The sequence below is a fragment of the Primulina tabacum genome, chromosome 16, assembly GCF_025594145.1.
Source record: "Primulina tabacum isolate GXHZ01 chromosome 16, ASM2559414v2, whole genome shotgun sequence".
NCBI lineage: Eukaryota > Viridiplantae > Streptophyta > Magnoliopsida > Lamiales > Gesneriaceae > Primulina > Primulina tabacum.
In genome coordinates, this window is record NC_134565.1 from 35,513,590 (window position 1) to 35,534,460 (window position 20,871).

The 20,871-nt window shown below is 36.1% G+C and overlaps 2 protein-coding genes across 2 annotated transcripts; one reads left to right on the forward strand and one right to left on the reverse strand.

The window, feature by feature from the left end:
- The first annotated feature begins 5,380 nt into the window (after window positions 1-5,380).
- LOC142528979 (calmodulin-7) lies at window positions 5,381-11,918 on the forward strand. Its single transcript, XM_075634306.1, has 2 exons — window positions 5,381-5,598; window positions 11,216-11,918. The coding sequence occupies exons 1-2, from the start codon at window positions 5,523-5,525 to the stop codon at window positions 11,587-11,589; spliced, it is 450 nt and encodes a 149-aa protein (XP_075490421.1). The 5' UTR covers window positions 5,381-5,522; the 3' UTR covers window positions 11,590-11,918.
- Window positions 11,919-13,001: 1,083 nt separating this feature from the next.
- On the reverse strand, window positions 13,002-14,652 carry LOC142528978 (SNF1-related protein kinase regulatory subunit beta-1-like). Its single transcript, XM_075634305.1, has 3 exons — window positions 14,291-14,652; window positions 14,060-14,222; window positions 13,002-13,471 (listed from the first exon to the last, which is right to left on the reverse strand). The coding sequence occupies exons 1-3, from the start codon at window positions 14,296-14,298 to the stop codon at window positions 13,151-13,153; spliced, it is 492 nt and encodes a 163-aa protein (XP_075490420.1). The 5' UTR covers window positions 14,299-14,652; the 3' UTR covers window positions 13,002-13,150.
- Window positions 14,653-20,871: the final 6,219 nt, after the last annotated feature.

Consider the following 20,871-nt stretch of genomic DNA (forward strand, 5'->3'; position numbering starts at 1 on the left):
GATAATGAAAGATTCTTTAGGCATGCAAATCTTGGTAACTCTCGAATGAAAATCCCAATAAGAATAGTAAAATCCTTATTATTTTTCTAATCCATCCTTAACTTAATTAATATGATTAATTAAGTTAATTATAGATTCTAATTTCATTCCATATCCAAGACCCATCTCGACTTTGTGCATATATCTTTTCAAGAATATCATGCATTAATTTATTTTTTCTTTGTGTGCAAGTTTTAAATTATGGTATCATGGATATTTCCATATTACATAATCAATCAATACCATATTTTATAAAAACTTAATGGGCTATATTTTAACTCAATTAAAATATAATTAATTATGAAAGTCCATTTGAACTTTAATAAATTTGCATGATGGGCGTATACTCTTACAAGCCCATGATTCATACTCCCATTACATTAATCTCGTCATAATCCCGATCGACGATCCAATATCATCGATATGACAATTTCATCTTATTTGTTATTATGCTGCACACTTTAATTTCGAGATCACCAATGTCTAAATAAGACACGCGCACTCCCTTTGACTGTCTTTAGCAGTCAAGCTCTCAAAATTTCTATAAGCTTTTATAAACTTTATTTATAAGCTTATCGATTGATCATATCTAACTTATTTCTTATAAATTCAACTCATTGAATTTATTATCTCAATGTTTTCTATAAATTCAACTCCTTGAATTTATTATCTCAACGGAAACAAGTAAATCAGTGCTTGTGTGACCCTCAATGGTTCAGGGATACAGCTAGCCGTGGGTTCACAACTCTTTGTGATTCAGAATAACATTTATTCTTATTCGGGCTTACTCTAGTTGGCCTCATTCTTTTCATCAACACCTTGATCAAGAATTTCAGAACTCATTTCTAATTGCACCCATCGAATCATGATAAGAGCGTCTAGTAGCATCGCCCCATGATCCCCTGGGTATCACTGATAGTGCCTGCAAGAACCAGTCGATTATGATTAACGTACAGTACGGTCCCTTCATCTCATATATCCCGATCGAATCTGCAACCATTGGTTCATCGAGGGTTGCATAATAATTCGATAACTATGTGATAACTATAAATAGTGGCATCGCATGTACGGTTGGAGAACTCCTTCTTTAACGTACATCTCATACTCTGGCCAGAGATTCCACGCACTATAATTTCATCATATCACATAGGATACCCACGCCCGTAGATGAGCAGTGAATCCCCGACTACAATGCACTGGCTCTTATATGTGTCGCAACTGTACCCAACATCGCCACCTGATGACTCTCCTGGAGCCGGTAAACGAGTCAAAGCACAGTCCTAGCATATAGAGCCTCAGTGTTGTCCCGGGTCGTAAGGACTAATGGTGTACAATCATAACCATGGACTTATCCTCTCGATGAATGATAACCACTTGAAAAGTTCGAGGGAGGGTTGTTTGATATAATCATCATATGACTACTCATCTGTATGTTTGGACATCTCTATGCCCTTACCAAGAAACGCAGTACACAACATCACAGATGCTAGTCTCGAGCTCAAGCGACCTTTATCCATGTTTTAGGCGGCTGAATCGACTAGGAAAGAATTTAGAATATGCAGTGTTTACAAATGAGTTTCAACATCGAATTACGATTCATTTGTATTAAAGCATAATTAAGGACTTTATCTATGCTGATTGCATGAGTATACAGATAAAGTAAAAACGAAACCATTAACAAGTAAATTATATTAAAATAAAAATTGTTTATTAAACTTGAGTAAATAAATTCTCTAGCCAACATTTGGCTTGCAGGACATCTATTCTATATAAAATAATATTTTTTGGGTCGTCAATTTGTCATGCATCGAATCTCAATAAGATTAAAAATTATTACGCCCATTAGCTTAAACAAGAAATAAAATAAAATAAATCACGTTCATATATTTTCGTGTGAACAAAATTATGAGACTCATAAATTCAAGAGGACTCGAGAAGAAATTAAGATTCTCCGTGAAAGGTTTATCAAACTGACAAACTTATATATGTATCTTAAAAAAAAAATAGTCTAAATTAAGTTTGAACTAAAGAAGCTGGAATAAATGAAGTTGCATTGGGCCTATCTCGACAGCAACTCAATCCCTTTCGGACCCTGACAACCCCCTTATCATTCGACCTCTCTACCTAGAGAACACCGCGCTTACTCATTTAGCTCATGTAACTATTTGGAATACAATCAAAACAATAAGCTAAGCTTGACCTACAGTGTTCAGAGACCAAGAATAAAGCTCCAAAGAAAAATCTTAGCGCTCTCTTTTTTCATATTCATTGTGCTTGGAGACTCGCCTTCTTGCTAGCTATGATTGACAACAACAAAAAAATTTACTATAATTTGTTTTTCAATTGACAATGGTGTATATGGTTGAGCTTCACATTTGATTTGCGAATCCCTTGCACCGAGTGCTGGGATAAGCAGGGCTCGAAGAACAAGTTGAGTCTTATGAAGATGCGAGACATAGCAAGTAAGCCCCTGACCTAGATTGGGGCGAAAACCAGGGTTCCAAATCTTTTTCCAAATAATAAGGTAAGCATGTTTTCGACTTATCTTCACTCACGACACGAGATCTAATTTGCTATGTCCTAATTCTATCATTCGCTCCTTTTTTTTTGTACAAATGAATATATTTTCCTATGAAGTTGATGAAGATCTGCAGACTAAATTTAATAAAATACTGTCAGAATAAATTTGTTAAAATTTAAATAATTATATACTGTAAATATCAGTATAATGTAGTAAATATATAATGAATATGTTATTAAATACGAAGTCTTTCCGATTTTTTAAAAATTTAAATATGAATATGAACTTCTTGGAAATATAAAATACGGTTAAACGTAATTTATATTATTTCATTTAATTTTGATTACAGTTTTGATATTTGTGTCACTTTTGTATACTAAGTTCTCGCTATTCATTGAATATATTAAATAAAATATAAATTTTTGTACATAATATTATATTTTACAATTTCTAGTGAACAAATAATCTTAATTTTTTTTGTATATTGATTGTTTGTAAATTGATATTATTATAAATATTAATCGTAAACGTAGTATAAATAATTTAACATGTTATCAAACAAATTAAAAAATTTAATCAAAATTTATTAAGGTACTAAATGATAATAAATTTCACTGTTTAAAAAATATTTAGTTGTTCTTTAAAATTTTTATAGACTAAATAAAATATTTTTTTTTAATTTCGTTTTAAATTTTTTTATCTATAATAATTCAACTCAATCAATATATTGAATGTGACAGTAAAGACGAAAATTTCAAGGCATGAGATTGTTATCTTCATTTGAATATTATATCAGATGATATAAACTTTTTTATATAATAATGTTTAAAATTAAATACATTCATTACATAATATCAATAATTTATATGTTTATTCAAATGCTCATATTTACTAATTTTAATAATCAAGTACATAAAATAACAAATTGTGCATCACATATATGAGAAAATTATGCCAAAAAATAGTAGTTCTTGTCAAAAGTAACATGATATAAAAGAAATTATTTATCAATATTAATTTATTTACCTATCACGTTAAATATTTGAAAAATAAATAAATAAATTCGTAATAAAATGTGAAGTATTTTCGATTTTTTTAAAAAATTAAAATTTGAATCTAACGTCTTTTTGAAAATATAGACTATATTTAAATTATTTATTGATAATGTTATTTCAATTAATTTCATTTATGATTGTGGGTTTTGTTAAACTATTATATATTTAGTTTTATATATTATCTAAAATATTACAATAAATTTACATTTTCTTATGATATACATTTTCCAACTTTCTAGTGAAAGTGTCATCGTAAATTTTTGGTATATCGAATTCTCGTAAATTTACATTATTATTATCAATCTTAATTAGAACTTTAGCATAATTTTTTATATGCTCTAAAAAATAATTTAAAATTTTAATCAAATTCATCCATCTAATAAATGTGATGAATTGAAAATATTTATTTATTTTTAAAAAAATTGATAAACTAAATATTATATGATTTTTTAAATGTTTTTTTTTTATTATTATTAACAATAGCTCAACTCATCAAATATATGAAATAAAATGATAAAAACCCAATTTGACTTTAAAGATCGGCATCCTTTGAACATTATCTTAAATGATATAAATATGTTTTATATAATATTGTAAATAAATATATTCATTATATTATATAAAATTATTAAGCAATTATTCAAATATCCATGTTTACAAATTTTTAAATAATTTATTATATAAAATAACAACGCAAGAGTAAGATATTATTTTATATACTAAACTTGAGATCATTATGTGATCCATCACTTGAAAATCATTATGTAAACCATCACTTGAAAATTTGTATACTGAAATTTCGCATCATAAAAAATAGCTTGTCAATATAAATACAATATATTCTTATAATATAAGCAATATATATATATATATAAAAGCAATTTTTTTATTAATTATATTTGAAAGACATTTTATTTCAAATATAATTAATAAAAAAATTTATGAAACGGATTTCCGACCCAACATATGATAAGTATTACTTGTTATATTTAAAGTATTAGTTTGCACTTATATTATGAAAAATATTATATATTGTTTTGAGAGAAAAATATTAATTTTTGATTTAAAAAATATATTATGTAACATATGTTGATTTTTATAAAAAAAATGTTACTTTTCATTGAAAGGATACATCTATGCTTCTATATTATCTATACTATATTATTAAGTTTGATATATACGGAGTAACTAATTTTTGGTGTTATTATTTATTTTAATAATTATATGAATTAATAAAGTGTTAAAATTTTAATATAAGTCACATACAGCTAGCGGATAGAGCTTTTGTTTCTTAAATCTACAAGTTGTGGATTCAGTTCCTATTTGAGTATATTTTTCTCTCTTTTTATGTATTTTAATTCATATATAAAAAATGTAGTGTAATCTTTCACTATTTTTTATAAATACACTTTGATCGTCATTTAAATATAAATCAAATAAATTATAAAAAAATATTATACAAATACGTAACGTGTGCATCTATATATCGATATATTGAAAAGATACACAGACCAATAGATTCACGGTTGTGATTTTTCTAATAGTAATGATATCCACCGGTGCCGCTGTTGCCCTGCGCGTGGGGGTGTGAGAAAGTATAAATATCTGTCTCATATAGACCTATCAATATAATTTACTAGAGAGTTTTAAATATAATAATTAGTTTAAATACCGTTCAAAAAAAATTCAGCGGGAATTATAAAGCAACAAAATAGTTATAATTTACCAAAATATTATTATTTTTAATAAAAAATTTGAAATTAAAAGAAAATAAATGGAAAAAGGAAAAAGCATCACCTCTCTCACACTTTGACATTTTCTCCGTTGACGCACGCACCAATCTCTCTCTCTCTCACGGTTCAAATTAGTCGCTGCGATTCTGCAGTCTTAGCTGAAGAGGAAAGAAAATGGCGGATCAGCTTACGGACGATCAGATCTCGGAATTCAAGGAGGCTTTTTCTCTATTTGACAAGGATGGAGACGGTGAGTCGCCTTTTTTATATCTATTTTATTTTGGTGCGCGAATGATTGGAAATGTTATTGTGTAGATATATATGTTCGTGGTTATTGGTTTTATGGGCGTTATTGGTTTGTTGCGTATTTGCAAACATTCGTGGTGATCTTGGATTTCGATTGAGAAATGTGGATCGTGTGCTAAATATATACGCGTGATGATGGAGCGCAGCTTTGTTGTGTTTGTGTGCATTGTGCATCATTTGTTAATGAGTCGTGCTTTTATGATCGAATCTGAAGGACTTGTCGGGCCGATAGGTGGAAAGTTTCCTTTTTTTAAAGGAAAAAAAGAAATGAAGTTTGTTTATGATATTCAGATGCTGGATTTGTTGAATCGTTTATGTGCATATCGTATTGAGAATGATTGGTGAAAAATCAGTGCTTTTTGTGTTTTTCGTAATCCGATGCTCTACTGCACCGGATGCTGGAGTTTGTTGTCACTTGTTTTTCACAGCAAAGTCAAAGCAATGAATCATGCTGGTATACTTGTTTCGAGCTGTTAATTCTCAGCGAAGTCGTTTTGACATTATTAACAAGCAAAACACGTTTTTGCTTGTTCCTTGCTAATCTTTTCTTATTTTCCCATAAGCGCGTGTTTTTCATTTCTCTTTGTATTGATATAAAAGAGGCACATGACGGTTATTGTACTTACTTCTTCGAGACTTCCATTTGGGTATTGAATGAAGTCCCATTTCTTCAGCTTCCGCCATTCTTTTCTTAGTTTGTGATATGGTATCAGAGCTTGAATTTCTAAGCTGAAACTCTGATTATCTTCAATGGCGAGAGGAAATCAAGTACCAATTTCTCAAGCTACAAGCTCAAACAACTCAGGTGGTCGAGTATCTTACGAAGACTCGAGTAGCCCATTCTATCTGCAAAATGGCGATCATCCTGGTTTGGTCTTGGTTTCTCATTTACTTACAGGTAGCAACTATAATACCTGGAGTAGAGCAATGTCAATGGCTTTGACCGCTAAGAATAAACTTTTGTTTGTTGACGGTACGCAATTACGCCCTCCATCTGGTGATTTGTTATATGCAGTGTGGATCCGATGTAATAGCATGGTGATCTCGTGGATTTTGAATTCTGTCAGCCGAGAGATTGCGGATAGCTTATTATACATGTCCACTGCATATGAAATTTGGAATGATCTAAGAGATCGATTTCATCAAAGTAATGCTCCGGCCTCCGAGAGTTTTTCAAATTAAGAAACTCTTAACTGGACTACACCAAGGCTCAATGGATATTAGTTCATATTACACTAGAATGAGAACTTTGTGGGACGAATCGAAAGATTTCCAGCCGTTTTCCATGTGTCACTGTGGTTCGATAAAGGAATGGCTGGATTATCATAATCAGGAGTGTGTGATGCAGTTCTTAATGGGTTTAAATGAATCATGCTCAAATCCGTGCTTAGATCTTAATTATGGAGCCACTGCCAGTGATTTTGAAGACTTTCTCTTTGGTTGTTCAGGAGGAGAGGCAAAGATCGATACATCATGATGCTTCTGTAACTCTGCCAGATCAATCACTAGCCTTCAATACCTTGAACGTTGCAGCTGTAAGAGGTGCTCTTACCATTAAGGGAACTAAGTTTGATAGGCATGTTTGTTCACATTGCCACTTTCCCAATCACACTGTTGATAAATGTTACAAATTGCACGGATATTCCTCCGAGTCATCCAAGGTATAAGTAGAAACAGAGTGAAGGAAAAGTCCATATTAATCATACTCGCAGCTGTTTTAATGTGCCACTGCCAACTACTGGTGAAGAGAGTGAAGGAAGAGTCCATGTTAATCATGCTCGCAGCTATTCTGATGCGCCACTGCCAATTACCGGTGAAAATCTGAATCCAGAACATTGCCGGCAGCTTATTGCATTTTTAAGTTCGCAACTTCAGCTTGGTAGCAATACTTTGGTTTCACAACGCCAACCTGATACTGCACTTTGTTTCACCGGTACATCCTCATTATTCACTACCTCTACTTCTGCCTTTACCTTATCTTGGATCATAGACACAGGTGCCACACACCATATGTGTTGTTCTTTGAAGTCTTACCATGCCTTCAAACCGTTTCATTCTAGTGTCACATTGCCTAATAATTCGATTGCATCGGTTACCCACATTGGGACAGTTAAATTGTCACGTGAACTAATCCTGAAAGATGTTCTTTATGTCCCTCATTTCAAATTCAACTTGATGTCCATCAGTTCTTTAACCAAACAAATTCCTTGCTTCAGTATCTTTTCTTCATGATTCTTGTCAAATCCAGGTTCTCAACCAGGACAAGATGATTGGGATGGGTAGAAGAGTGGGCGACCTGTACATTCTCTGTCATTTTCCAGCTTCCACTACAATTTGTAACGTTTCCCTTTCCAAGTCTCAACTTTGGCATTATAGATTTGGACATGCTTCTTTTCCCAAGTTATCTGTTTTGGGAAAGGCTTTGGACATTAATCCCATCAATAACAATGATATATTGAACTGTGAAATATGCCCTTTGTCAAAACAAAGACGATCGCCATTTATTTCCAATAATTCATTGTCCGATAGTCCTTTTGATTTGATTCATATTGATGTTTGGGGTCCTTTTAATCCTCCAAATGTTGATGGATTCAAATATTTTCTCACAATTGTTGATGACCAATCTCGATTCACGTGGATTTATTTGCTTAAGTCTAAATCTGATGTGCTTCATATATTTCCTTCCTACTGTCGGATGATTCGTACACAGTTTGACAAACAAATAAAGTCAGTTCGATCCGACAATGCTCCCGAACTTCGGTTCTCTGAATTTTTCAAGTCCGAAGGAATCATTCCATTTCATTCTTGTGTGGAGCGTCTTCAACAAAATTCTGTCGTAGAAAGAAAGCACCAACACATTTTGAATGTGGCCCGGGCTCTACTTTTTCAATCTCAAATTCCTTTAGTATACTGGAGTGATTGCATTCTCACATCCGTATATCTTATTAATCGTACACCTACATTCTTTTTGTCAAACAAATCTCCCTTTGATCTACTTTTTCATAAAAGTCCTTCGTACTCTCATTTAAAGGTGTTTGGTTGCATGTGCTATGGTTCAACCCTCCTTAGCCATCGTACCAAATTCTCTCCCCGCGCAATCAAATCTGTTTTCCTCGGTTATCCCCCTGGCTACAAAGCATATAAATTGCTTAATCTTCTCACAAATGAGATTTATATATCTCGAGATGTAACATTTCACGAAAATATTTTCCCTTTCCAATGTGAATCTTCTTCTTCTGTGGACACTACATTCTTCTCTGATTCTGTTCTACCAACCCAGGCTCCTCTTTCTTCACAGCCTTCAAAAACTCCGGCTGCAAGTTCCAATAATGATGTTGCTGCCCGTCCACATCGAGTTCCCACTAAACATGCATGGTTGACTGATTATCAATGTTATGCCACTGCATCTTCTTCTCATTCCTCCACAACTCATCCTTTATCTTCATGTTCTTAGCAACCATAAACTTTCCATTCCTTACCAAGCCTTTGTTCACAACATATCTTCCATTGTTGAACCCAATACTTTCTCCCAAGCTGTTGTGAAACCAGAGTGGCACGAAGCCATGGATGCTGAATTGCAAGCTCTGGAAAGCAATCGAACTTGGTCTATTGTTCCCTTACCACATGGGAAGAGTGTTGTGGGGTGTCGCTGGGTATATAAGGCTAAATTTCGAGCTGATGGCACACTAGAAATGTATAAAGCACGGTTGGTTGCCAAGGGATACACACAACAGGAGGGGGTGGACTGTTTATTAACATTCTCACCTGTGGCCAAGATTGTCACGGTCAGAACATTGCTGGCGTTGGCTGTAATTCGTGGTTGGTCTCTTACCCAACTTGATGTCAATAATGCTTTCCTACATGGTGATTTAGATGAGGAGGTGTACATGTCATTGCCTCCAGGATATCAACAAAAGGGGGTAAATCTTCCCATGAATGCAGTTTGCAAGCTCCACAAATCTTTGTATGGCCTTAAACAGGCTTCACGTCAATGGTTTTCCAAATTTTCATCTACATTGCTCACCATTGGTTTTCATCAGTCACATGCTGATAGCTCTTTGTTTACTCAAACACGGGGTGATGTTTTTTTGGCATTATTGGTTTATGTGGACGACATTGTCATTGCCAAGAATAATGAGCAGGACGCCTTAGACTTGAAGATGTTCTTGATTAGTCATTTTAAACTAAAAGATTTGGGCAGCTTGAGGTACTTTCTGGGGATAGAAGTTGCAAGATCTTCTCGTGGCATCTCCATTTGTCAACGACACTATGCACTTCAACTACTAACTGAGGCGGGTCTCTTAGGATGCAAGCCTCGCACAACACCCTTGGATGTCAATTCAAAGCTAAATACTGAAGATGGTGACTTATTGAGTGATCCTTCTTTATATCAAAGGCTAATGGGAAAGCTCTTGTATTTAACCATCACAAGACCTGATCTTGCCTATTCAGTCAACAAGCTAAGTCAGTTTGTGTCTAAGTCCTCGAACTCCACATCTTCAAGCCGTATATTCAGTACTTAAGTATGTGAAAGGCACGGTTGGTCAAGGTCTCTTTTATGGACAATCAACCCCACTCAAACTTAGTTTTTTTCTGACTCGGATTGGGCAGCTTGTCAAGACACTCGGCGCTCAGTTTCTGGATATTGTGTTCTTCTTGGTGAGTCTTTAATATCGTGGAAATCCAAGAAACAACAAACCGTTTCCAGGTCATCCACTGAAGCATAATACAGGTCGATGGCCAATGCTACTTGTGAGGTGATTTGGCTGTTATCATTGTTGAAGGACCTCTGCATTTCTTGTGCTGCACCTGCTGTGCTGTTTTGTGACAGTCAATCGGCTATTCACATTGCATCCAATCCTGTTTTTCATGAGAGAACGAAGCATATTGAAATTGATTGTCATATTGTGCGAGAAAAACTTCACAGTGGACTCATCAAGATTCTACATCTTTCAACGCATTTGCAGCTTGCTGATTTGTTTACCAAGTCGCTACTGCCGACTCGCTTCCGCATGTTATTGTCCAAGATGGGGATTCACAACATCCATGCTCCATCTTGAGGGGGCGTATTAACAAGCAAAACACGTTTTTGCTTGTTCCTTGCTAATCTTTTCTTATTTTCCCATAAGCGCGTGTTTTTCATTTCTCTTTGTATTGATATAAAAGAGGCACATGACGGTTATTGTACTTACTTCTTCGAAACTTCCATTTGGGTATTGAATGAAGTCCCATTTCTTCAGCTTCCGCCATTCTTTTCTTAGTTTCTGATAGACATATTTGAAAATGTTTTCATTTTGTTTTTTGTTAATCTGGGAAGGTTGAGAGGCTTGGAACAAGCATTGGATACATTATCGACTACAAGTATAACTTTGAATTTTGAGTTTACTGAAGTAATTAGTTGAATGGTTGGTACAATTTTTCTTACTTTATGCTTATAGTCATTGCATATTAGAGAAGCTCGCGTTATGGACTTTTCCATATTATTCTTATAGAATCACCGTAAACCTTTATAAAGTTTGCAAACTTGGTGTCTCTTATTGTTCCTTGTGAATACTGGACAGGTTGCATTACCACGAAGGAGCTTGGGACAGTAATGCGCTCTTTGGGACAGAACCCCACGGAGGCTGAACTTCAGGATATGATCAATGAGGTTGATGCTGATGGTAATGGAACTATCGATTTCCCAGAGTTCCTAAACCTGATGGCCCGGAAGATGAAGGACACTGATTCTGAAGAGGAGCTCAAGGAAGCTTTTCGGGTTTTCGACAAGGATCAGAATGGATTCATCTCTGCAGCTGAACTTCGCCACGTCATGACAAATCTTGGGGAGAAGCTCACCGACGAGGAAGTTGATGAGATGATCCGTGAGGCTGATGTTGATGGCGATGGACAGATTAACTACGAGGAGTTTGTCAAAGTTATGATGGCCAAATGAGATCTGAACAACCCAAGCTAAATATTTAAAAAGTACAAGGAAAAAACAAGGAAGCTGGGGAAGAGAAGTTATCTGAGATTTCTGTTTGTTAGGATGTGTTATGCTTTATTAGCATTGTTTGGTACTTGCCTACTCTTTTGTTTGCATAGTAGTTTAGTGCCGTTCTTCAATGTATGCTGATTCACTCTGTCCTCTGCTTTGGATATTTGGGTTGTCCATGTTGTAGGTTTTCAAGATTTGATATTAAGAACCAATTTGGACAACTTCGAGTTATGTTTGACCCGTTGATTAATTTGTGGATATTCTAAGTTGTCGACTCCATTTCTATATTTTCCTGTGTGTGTTTGTTTATTTTTAGTTGATTAATGTATAAGGCTTCTCCCTTTCTTTTACGGATTTCTGTAAATATCTTATTTAGACATACTCCCATCAGTTCGTCCTTTCCTTTTTCTGGGCATTATTGTCTTAGAGCTGTAGTTTCATGCCCTAGTTCGTTCCTTGCTCTAGATTTTGTGGCTTGAAAACGGAATGCTTTCTGCCCCCTTTACTATAAGAATTCATATGTCTATTTCATCGGTATTTCCGTTCGGTACAAAATTCCCTACCTCAAACCAGGTTCATGAACATGGAATAACTGGGGAACTCTGAGCTTTTGAGACTTATGTCGACAGGCTACGATTTGGTCGTTGGACATCCCCAGTATCATTCTATATCTCCACAAAGCGACCAAATATAGATGGTCCTCTCTCGTGTCTCGTATTAAAGAGCTATAGGTCAATCGCTTTGTTGCTCGCATTTGAAGGTTAATTTAAGGAGGAGTTTCATACTGAATAGTTTCTAATATCTCTCATCCCCATAATAAAAATATATAATCTTCCGAGTGGCGAAACTAGTTGTCTTGGCATCTTCAATATACTTTGGCTGCACAATGGGTTTAATCGACAAGTTCATAATTCAGAGCCAACAATCCTAAGCCATCCTTTTATCTTGTTTTGGTTCCCTAGATATACTCAATTACCCTTTAAGACAAACAATCAACATATGAGAGATGCACCGAACATTCACTTGGTATATTAGATATATCATCAAATATTTGCAGAATGTTTAACGCAGGAATATAATCCATTCAATTCCATTCACAACTCACTAGCATGCACAACGAAGACACAAGGCAAAAACAAAGGATAGAAGCAACCAGCAAGAAGAGGAGAAATATAAACAAATATAGGCAAAGACGAGCGAAGAGACTTGTAGAGGCAATAAAAGCTGATGAGAGGTATTATCTTCTAAATTCAGCCACTCTCCACTTCACACCTTAAAAAGACAACTTTTTTTCAAAGCAGAAGCTGCTCAAGACTAAAGACATAGATGCCGAATTAGTTCAAATAATGAAAGAACAAATAAGAACGATAAGATGCAAGTGATTTCTCATTGCTTCTGTAAACCAGATATACCGTAGACAAAACCACATAATGTACAAGAGGCAAACATTAGTAAAGTTTATACACAGTAGCATGATAAGATGATTGCCAAAGTAAAGATTTAATGAGCAAGAATATGATCATCTCTTGAGTGGTTTATAAAGGACCACGGTCACATACTTGGATCGGAACCGATGAGTCAGACCCAGAGCAACAACAGACTGAGACAAACATCCTTGCTCTACAAACAGGTGGTTAAGCTCCACATGCTGGGGTTTCGACGAAGAAGTGGTCTCTTTACAGTTTTCAGAGTCAAACACAGTTGATTGGAGTTGTGGTGGAACCAACATCGGATCCTTAGCAAAATCTTCATCTCCAGGGAAAGCTTGACTGTAGCTGGAGTCCGGTGATGGGGGAGCGTCAAACTCTGCCACACTGTCAAGGTTTTCCGGAACATAATTCTGTAAATTTAACAAAGAAACTGTTCAAGAAAGAGCCAATGATGTCAATGATCAACACCTTAATTAGCTAGCATTGCTAGAGACAAACATTTTATGTATTAATAGTCAGAAGAGGGCAATACTGAGGTATCTCATTTAAATTTCCAGTAAATTTGTACTCTTTTTCTGAGTAATAAATTTTTTATTTACTAAAACAACGTTTGCCTAGACTTGGCCACATGAATCCCCTGTGTCAGTATTTTCTTAGAAAAATAAATATGCAATGAGATTATTTAATTTTAATTATATGAGATGTTCCTACAAAGTTTCTGTGAAATTGGAACGTGAAAGCATTACTTTACAACGCCGGTAGCATCTCAATTTCTCTAGTATATCAAGAGTTAACTTTCTAGGAGACAACTTTTAGCCGCAGCAGAAAAAAAAAAAAGCAAAGGAAACACTTGTTTGGACAAAACACTGCAAGTTGCTGTGCAGGAAGCTACTGCACTTGAGCTTTTAAACATTAAGGACAAATGAAGGCTAAATATTAATAAGAATTTCTAAGACCAGCCATACCAAGTTATATGCACAAGAAGATTATTCACTTACATTGACATCAAGAAGATTACAGCGACGACCCATCTCATCAGAGTCGCACGGAAGATCTGGAGCATATTTCACTTCACCATCCACAGTGAATCTGTAACAGTATATACCTGGTGGGAGGACCAAGAGAATTGAGTGGTCTTTGCCTGATCTCTGGAGTATTTTCCTGCATGAATCCAGACTTTGCTTCAGTATTTAAAGCCATCCTACTAGGAAGCTAGTGAGACAACATACTGATTCATGATGCTTATCTGACATCATAATAAATCTGATCATGCGTAGGAAAGCTGAGCATTAAATCAAACGAATCCATGCGCTCATTCGGATCGTGTACCGGACTCCCAGACGCCTCATCTCCGCCGCCATTAGGACAGCCTTCTTCTCTACCATTCGCATTCCCCATCGTTCCGCCAACACAAAAATCACAGTACAGTATGTATCTATATGTATGCATACGCAGAGATGGAAATAGCTTGTCCGGGAGGGATCGCCAGAGGCAGTTAAGGTGGAGAGGGAAGGATATATCGGGAAAATGATAAAACGGCGACTTTGGGAAGGATAGATTTGAATGACGTGGGAAGATCTGCACCGTTACATTCGGATAAGTATTATATTAGCAAAAGAAATCTGGCCGTTCACTATTTTCTTTAGTTTATTGACTCATTAAAATGGGCGAGGCCGTGACTCGTGTGTCTCACGTCTAATTTGCTAGAAAAAAATTAATAATTAAATCAAATAGTAATAATACTAATAATAATAATAATTCATATATCTGTATTATATTATTAAATTTAAGATCATTAAAATAATTATTTTAAAGGAAACTAAAATATTTAATTCAATAATTATCCTTTCTTAACCTACTAAAAAAACATACTAAAGTCATTTCATATTTTACATAGAAAAACATCTAAACAAATTTTTTTTAAATCAATTAGTTTTCTAAATTGAAAATAATTTCGTATCAATTGTTTAATATTATTTGATCAAATTAAAAATAATAATAACATATGCAACACATGTGCATCTTTTATTAATATATATAAAATTAGCGAAGTCGTTCCTACAAATGTTAATTTAAATTAGAAATTTATTTATGTTCAAATGTATTAGTAATTTTTTTTTAAAAAAATAAACTTCGAGCCAGCCCTAGACATCATTTCCGGAATTCTATAAAAATCCATGATTTCGATATTTTCTACAATTCTTCTCCAAAAGTGAACAAAATGTTGAATTTAATAAAATATTTTTATTTCATTCACTTCAAGAAGCTTCAAAACTGTTCCAAAAATTTATGAAATATACATATTTGTAGCATTTACTTGAAAAAGTTTAATTAAATTAAAAAATTTAAATTCATTGACATTCGTAAAAAAAATGCATGCTGAGCATCTGAAATGAATTGCTCAAATACAAAAGCAATCCGGTCACATATTTCGTCATCTAAAGCAAAATCAAAGAGCCATCACTACAATTCGAAAAACCCACTTAATATTTTTTCCGTTGGATTCAACAAATTCCAACCATTTCATCCGACAAGTGGCCTCCTCCAGCATGAAATCCTCACTCAATCGCAGCTGGATTCGAATATCTTTAAAAAAAGCTAGATAAATCACGATGGCCAATTCTCGAATTATATCGATTCTGTATTCTACTGTTTCTGTTCATAGATAATATTTTTCGATGGCAGCTTCCGTCCCGGCGGTGCGGAATGGAAGCGGCTTGGGTTCGGCCACTGTTACAGATGCAGAAGAATACAATTCTTGTGCAGCAATGGCGGTTCTCTGGGATGTCGCCGGATCGTCGAAACAGACTCCACCAGACAGGTCCATCCTGCATGTTACGGATTTGCCAGTCAAGAAGAGAATCCAACTCATAAACCAGGAGGTCGTGGAGGTCCAAACAGAAACAAAGAGAATCCAACTCATAAACCAGGAGACAGCCAAAACCCAACCAGTGTGCGACGTTTGCAACCGGACTTTCGCCAGTTCTCGATCCGTGGCCATCCATAAAGGCCACCACATAAGAAGGTATAAGGCTCGCATGCAGGAACAGGGGGCTGCGGAAAACCCTAACAACAGGATGAACGAGCAGAGGCAAGTGGCTGCGCGGGGACGCCGGGGAAGCAACGACCCTTGTGCTGTACATGAATGCCGGAGGAGTGGGCCGAGTTTTGTCTCCGGCCAGGCACTCGGCGCTCATGAGAGCCACTCTACATGGACACCTGTGGAGCAAGAAATAGTGAATAACTTTGATCTGAACTGAAGTCCCTCCACCGGAAGAAGTAGATAGCCTGGCCTTGCCATGGCATTGTTGATTTCATAATTTATACATCCATTTTTGTCATGTAAACTAGTGGAAGAATCCAAAAGTAGTTCTAAAATTACCCACGATCTTTTATATATGTCCGCTTGAATACTAGTTTTCCTTGAATATCATTACATATCTTATGTTCGAGGGCGGTTTTCATTCTTTCGTTTAAGTTGCCTTATCTTGACTCATGAATTTCGATTATATTTTTATCGTTAATAATAAAAAAATAGATGGAATTTTAATCTATAATTTATTTATTTATACAAAGTAGAACTTGAAATCTATCATATATAATTAACATGAAACACTGTACAAAACATACAATTGTGAATTTGAAGTTTATTATCTTGTTTATCTAAAATTAAAAACAACATTTAAATATATTTGAAAAACATCAGGGCAGAAAAAAGTTCTAAATTTTTTTTAAAAAAAATTACTGTAGTAAGATCTAAAATTTTAATTACTTAAACGGATCAAACCCAAAATAGACTAATTAATTATTAAAAAATAATAATTTTCTCTTTGAAAACCATAAATGGTATGGTTTGGTAAAATTATTTTAAATTTTAATTTCATGCCATAGCTTGATAATTGAGCCCAAATCCCGGAACGCACAATTAAAAGTGAGCCCACAAACATCATTTGTACACTGCACTACAGGCCTCGTCAATGTGTTATTAATAATTCTATCATACTTATTTAAAATTATGCAAACATGTATGTGAGACGGTCTCATGGGTCGTATTTTGTGAAATATATATTTTATTTAGGTCATCCATGGAGAATATACTTGTTATGCTAAGAATATTATTTTTTATTGTGAATATCGGTATGGTTGACCCCTCTCACAGATAAAGATTCGTGAGACAGTCTCACAAGATACTTATTCTTAAAATTATTTCATAATTATTATGTGATCATGCATGTTTCACGTAAACTATAGTAATTTCGTGGCTTTATATACACGTATGACAACAAGGATATGAAGGTAAATTTTTCCAGAAAAAAAAAATTATTAACAAAATAAAGTACACCATTACAGAAAAACGTGCCACAAAATATAGCCATACTAGTTGGTTTTCTGTCCAATTCCAAAATTTATTTGATATCTTTTGACTATTCAACGTACGTGGAAAATTTAAAATCATCACTGGATTGTCTGTAATAAGCTTAAAACATTTTTAAATTATATATCTAAAAGTACGTGTAATAGATCAGATCGATATGGTGATAGTTTTAGGAATTTTATTGAGAAAACTAGAAAAATTTTAGCATAAATTATCTAATTTTGGTTTTAATCTTGTGACCGGTCAAAATACGACGTTAATACAATAGTTTGTTTTTGTTTCCTGTTGTTTGTACTTTTTTAATCCGGACCCAAATCCGAATAACCTTATTATTTCGGGTTGGAGACCGAGTATAAAATATAAACCGGAACTACCGGAAACTCGAATTATCCTATCCGTGTTCATTTTTACTTGAGAGTCTGTCCGAGTTTGTGAAATTTGTTTGCGTTTGATTAAGAGTTCAATTATTTGTACAACACTTCTATAACTAACATGATTTGTAAATAATTACACTAATTAAAGAATTATCGTGCTCCGACAACTGCTGATTCTATCATCATTAAAAAGAAAAAAAAAACTTGATAAGAAAGGAGAATCCGAGTCACGAATGTGGTGATTAATGAAATAGTCAAATATGGTGAGCCTTTTTCGCCAAATTGCACAATATAATATAATATACCAATAAGTATTTATTTTATGCAATTAAGGCACCGTTTGTCTCGAGTACTTCTCGGTACTAATATAAATAATCATATCTTACCACTTGTTCTGTACAAGTATTATTTATCTCGATCAATCATATTATTAATCATTTATCTCACATAAATCAAATTCGTAATTATTTATCTCACAACAATCAAATCAATAATATAAAAATACGATATTATCCTTAATAAATAATATTATTAATATTCTATTAATATTTTCAACAAAGACAAAATGGTAATATCATATTATCTCAAATTTAATCAAACAAATCAATCAAATCAAACTCTATATTAACTATCATTTTCTATTTATTTTATTATTACAAAGTATTACTTATCCATGTACTATATATTCCATACCATGAACCAAACGGTACTGATATCCCATAAGAGCCCGGGTCATGGATGACCCGGAATATCAAATGGATTCCCAAATCCGAGTGAGTCTGCATATGGATTCTTATGGAGCGGGGCAGGTGCAAGCTCATGCTCTACTCTCCGGACAGTCATAGTCCCGGGCTATTGTATAAATCTCCCGGGAGGCATTCTAACCGGGCACCTCGATAACAGTGCCGCACTCGAGTGGTTCAGAAGATAAGATCTTGTCTCGAGAAGCGCACATGACAGAATCCTATTGATGTGACTTGATGGAAAAGTAGGGTGGCGTGACAGGAAGTAGCAAGTAGGCACTGAAAACAAGGTACCTACTACCTTTTCTCCTATAAATAGCAGGTATGTAATTCATTTGAGGGACGGGGGCTTCCTCTTCTTCTCTAGTGCTGGAGAATGATTTATTCACCAATACATGTTAATGCACATATTTACACCAGTAGCCTTTACTTTTATCTAAGCTACAATGGTTATCATATTCACCTGCTGACTTAAGCATCGGAGTGGCCACGCCGGACATCTCTCAAGCGCCCATTCACGAGTTCTTTTCTTATTTGCAGGTTACAGCGGAAGCCATATTGCAGAGATATATCTTCATCACAGATATAGTTCTTGCTGAGTTTCCTTCATTATCTTGATAGTAGATCCGGTGGAGCACCCGACCCTGCTCATTCATTTCACCAGGATCGCATCATTGGCGCCGTCTGTGGAAAATTGAGCTCAAGACGTAGATATGGTTTTCATTCAAAAATAAGCCCAACTCTGCTTGGCAAACATACAAGTCCGACCAGCTCGGCACTCAGATCTTATATGTGGATTTCATATGGGCTCAAAGCTCAGCAGCTATCCCGGATTGGCATGAAGAGCATTTACTATGCACTCAGTAGCATACAACTATATTAGTCACCTAATTTAGCTCAACCAGAGAAGTTTCACTCTACCGGAAATGAATTCGGATTCAATATTTCCAGGTTGGTGATTTGATTTTTAATAAAACTAAAACAGCAGGTAAAGCAAAATCTCTTAAGCCCGGGAGGTACGAGGCCCCGGCACATTATCTTAAGTCCGGGAGGAATGAGGCCCCGGCACATTCTTGAAAATCCGGGAGTTATGAGGCCCCGACACATTCTTTAAAGTCCGGGAGATATGAGGCCCCGACACATTATCTCAAGTCCGGGAGGTATGAGGCCCCGGCACATTATCTTAGGTCCGGGAAGTTATGAGGCCCCGGCACATTATCTCAAGTCCGGGAGATACGAGGCCCCGGCATCTTATGCGAAGCCCGGGAGGTACGAGACCCCGGCACATTATCTTAAGTTCGGGAGGTATGAGGCCCCGGCACATTCTTGAAAGTCCGGGAGTTAAGAGGCCCCGACCCATTATCTTAGGTCCGGGAGCTAGGAGGCCCCGGCACATTATCTAAAGTCCGGGAGATACGAGGCCCCGGCATCTTATGCAAAGCCCGGGAGATACGAGGCCCCGACACATTATTTATAAGCTCAGGGTTCTAAAACCTGGCTCGGGGCTCCCCACCTCGACCACTCCCAAGTCCCGGGACATGTTCCCCGACCCAAGGCTCCGCACCTTGGTTATTTATAAGCCCAGGGTTCTCAAATCTGGCTCGGGGCTCCGCACCTCGACTACTCCCAAGTTCCGGGACATGCTCCCCGGCCCAAGGCTCCGCACCTTGGTTATTTATAAGCTCAGGGTTCTCAAACCTGGCTCGGGGCTCCGCACCTCGACCATTCCCAAGTCCCGCGACATGCTCCCCGGCCCAAGGCTCCGCACCTTGGTTTTTTATAAGCCCAGGGTTCTCAAACCTGGCTCGGGGCTCCGCACCTCGACCATTCCCAAGTCCCGGGACATGCTCCCCGGCCCAAGGCTCCGCACCTTGGTTATTTATAAGCCCAGGGTTCTCAAACCTGGCTCGGGGCTCCGCACCTCGACCACTCCCAAGTCCCGGGACATGCTCCCCGGCCCAAGGCTCCGCACCTTGGTTATTTATAAGCCCAGGGTTCTCAAACCTGGCTCGGGGCTCCACACCTTGACCATACCCAAGTCCCGGGACATGCTCCCCTGCCCAAGGCTCCGCACCTTGGTTATTTATAAGCCTAGGGTTCTCAAACCTGGCTCGGGGCCCCACACCTCGACCATTCCTAAGTCCGGGAGATAGGAGGTCCTGGCACATTACTCAAAGTCCGGGAGGTATGAGGCTCCGGAACATTCTCTTAAGTCCGGGAGATATGAGGCTCCGGCATCTTATGCAAAGTCCGGGAGACATGAGGCTCCGGCATCTTATGCAAAGATCAGGAGGCACGAGGCCCCGGCATCTTATCTC

Coding starts and splice junctions, on each gene's coding strand:
- LOC142528979 (XM_075634306.1), top strand. CDS start 5,523: ATGGCGGATCAGCTTACGGACGATCAGATCTCGGAATTCAAGGAGGCT. Junction 5,599..11,215: donor ATTTGACAAGGATGGAGACG/GTGAGTCGCCTT, acceptor AATACTGGACAG/GTTGCATTACCACGAAGGAG.
- LOC142528978 (XM_075634305.1), bottom strand. Junction 13,472..14,059: donor GTAATCTTCTTGATGTCAAT/GTAAGTGAATAA, acceptor TTAAATTTACAG/AATTATGTTCCGGAAAACCT.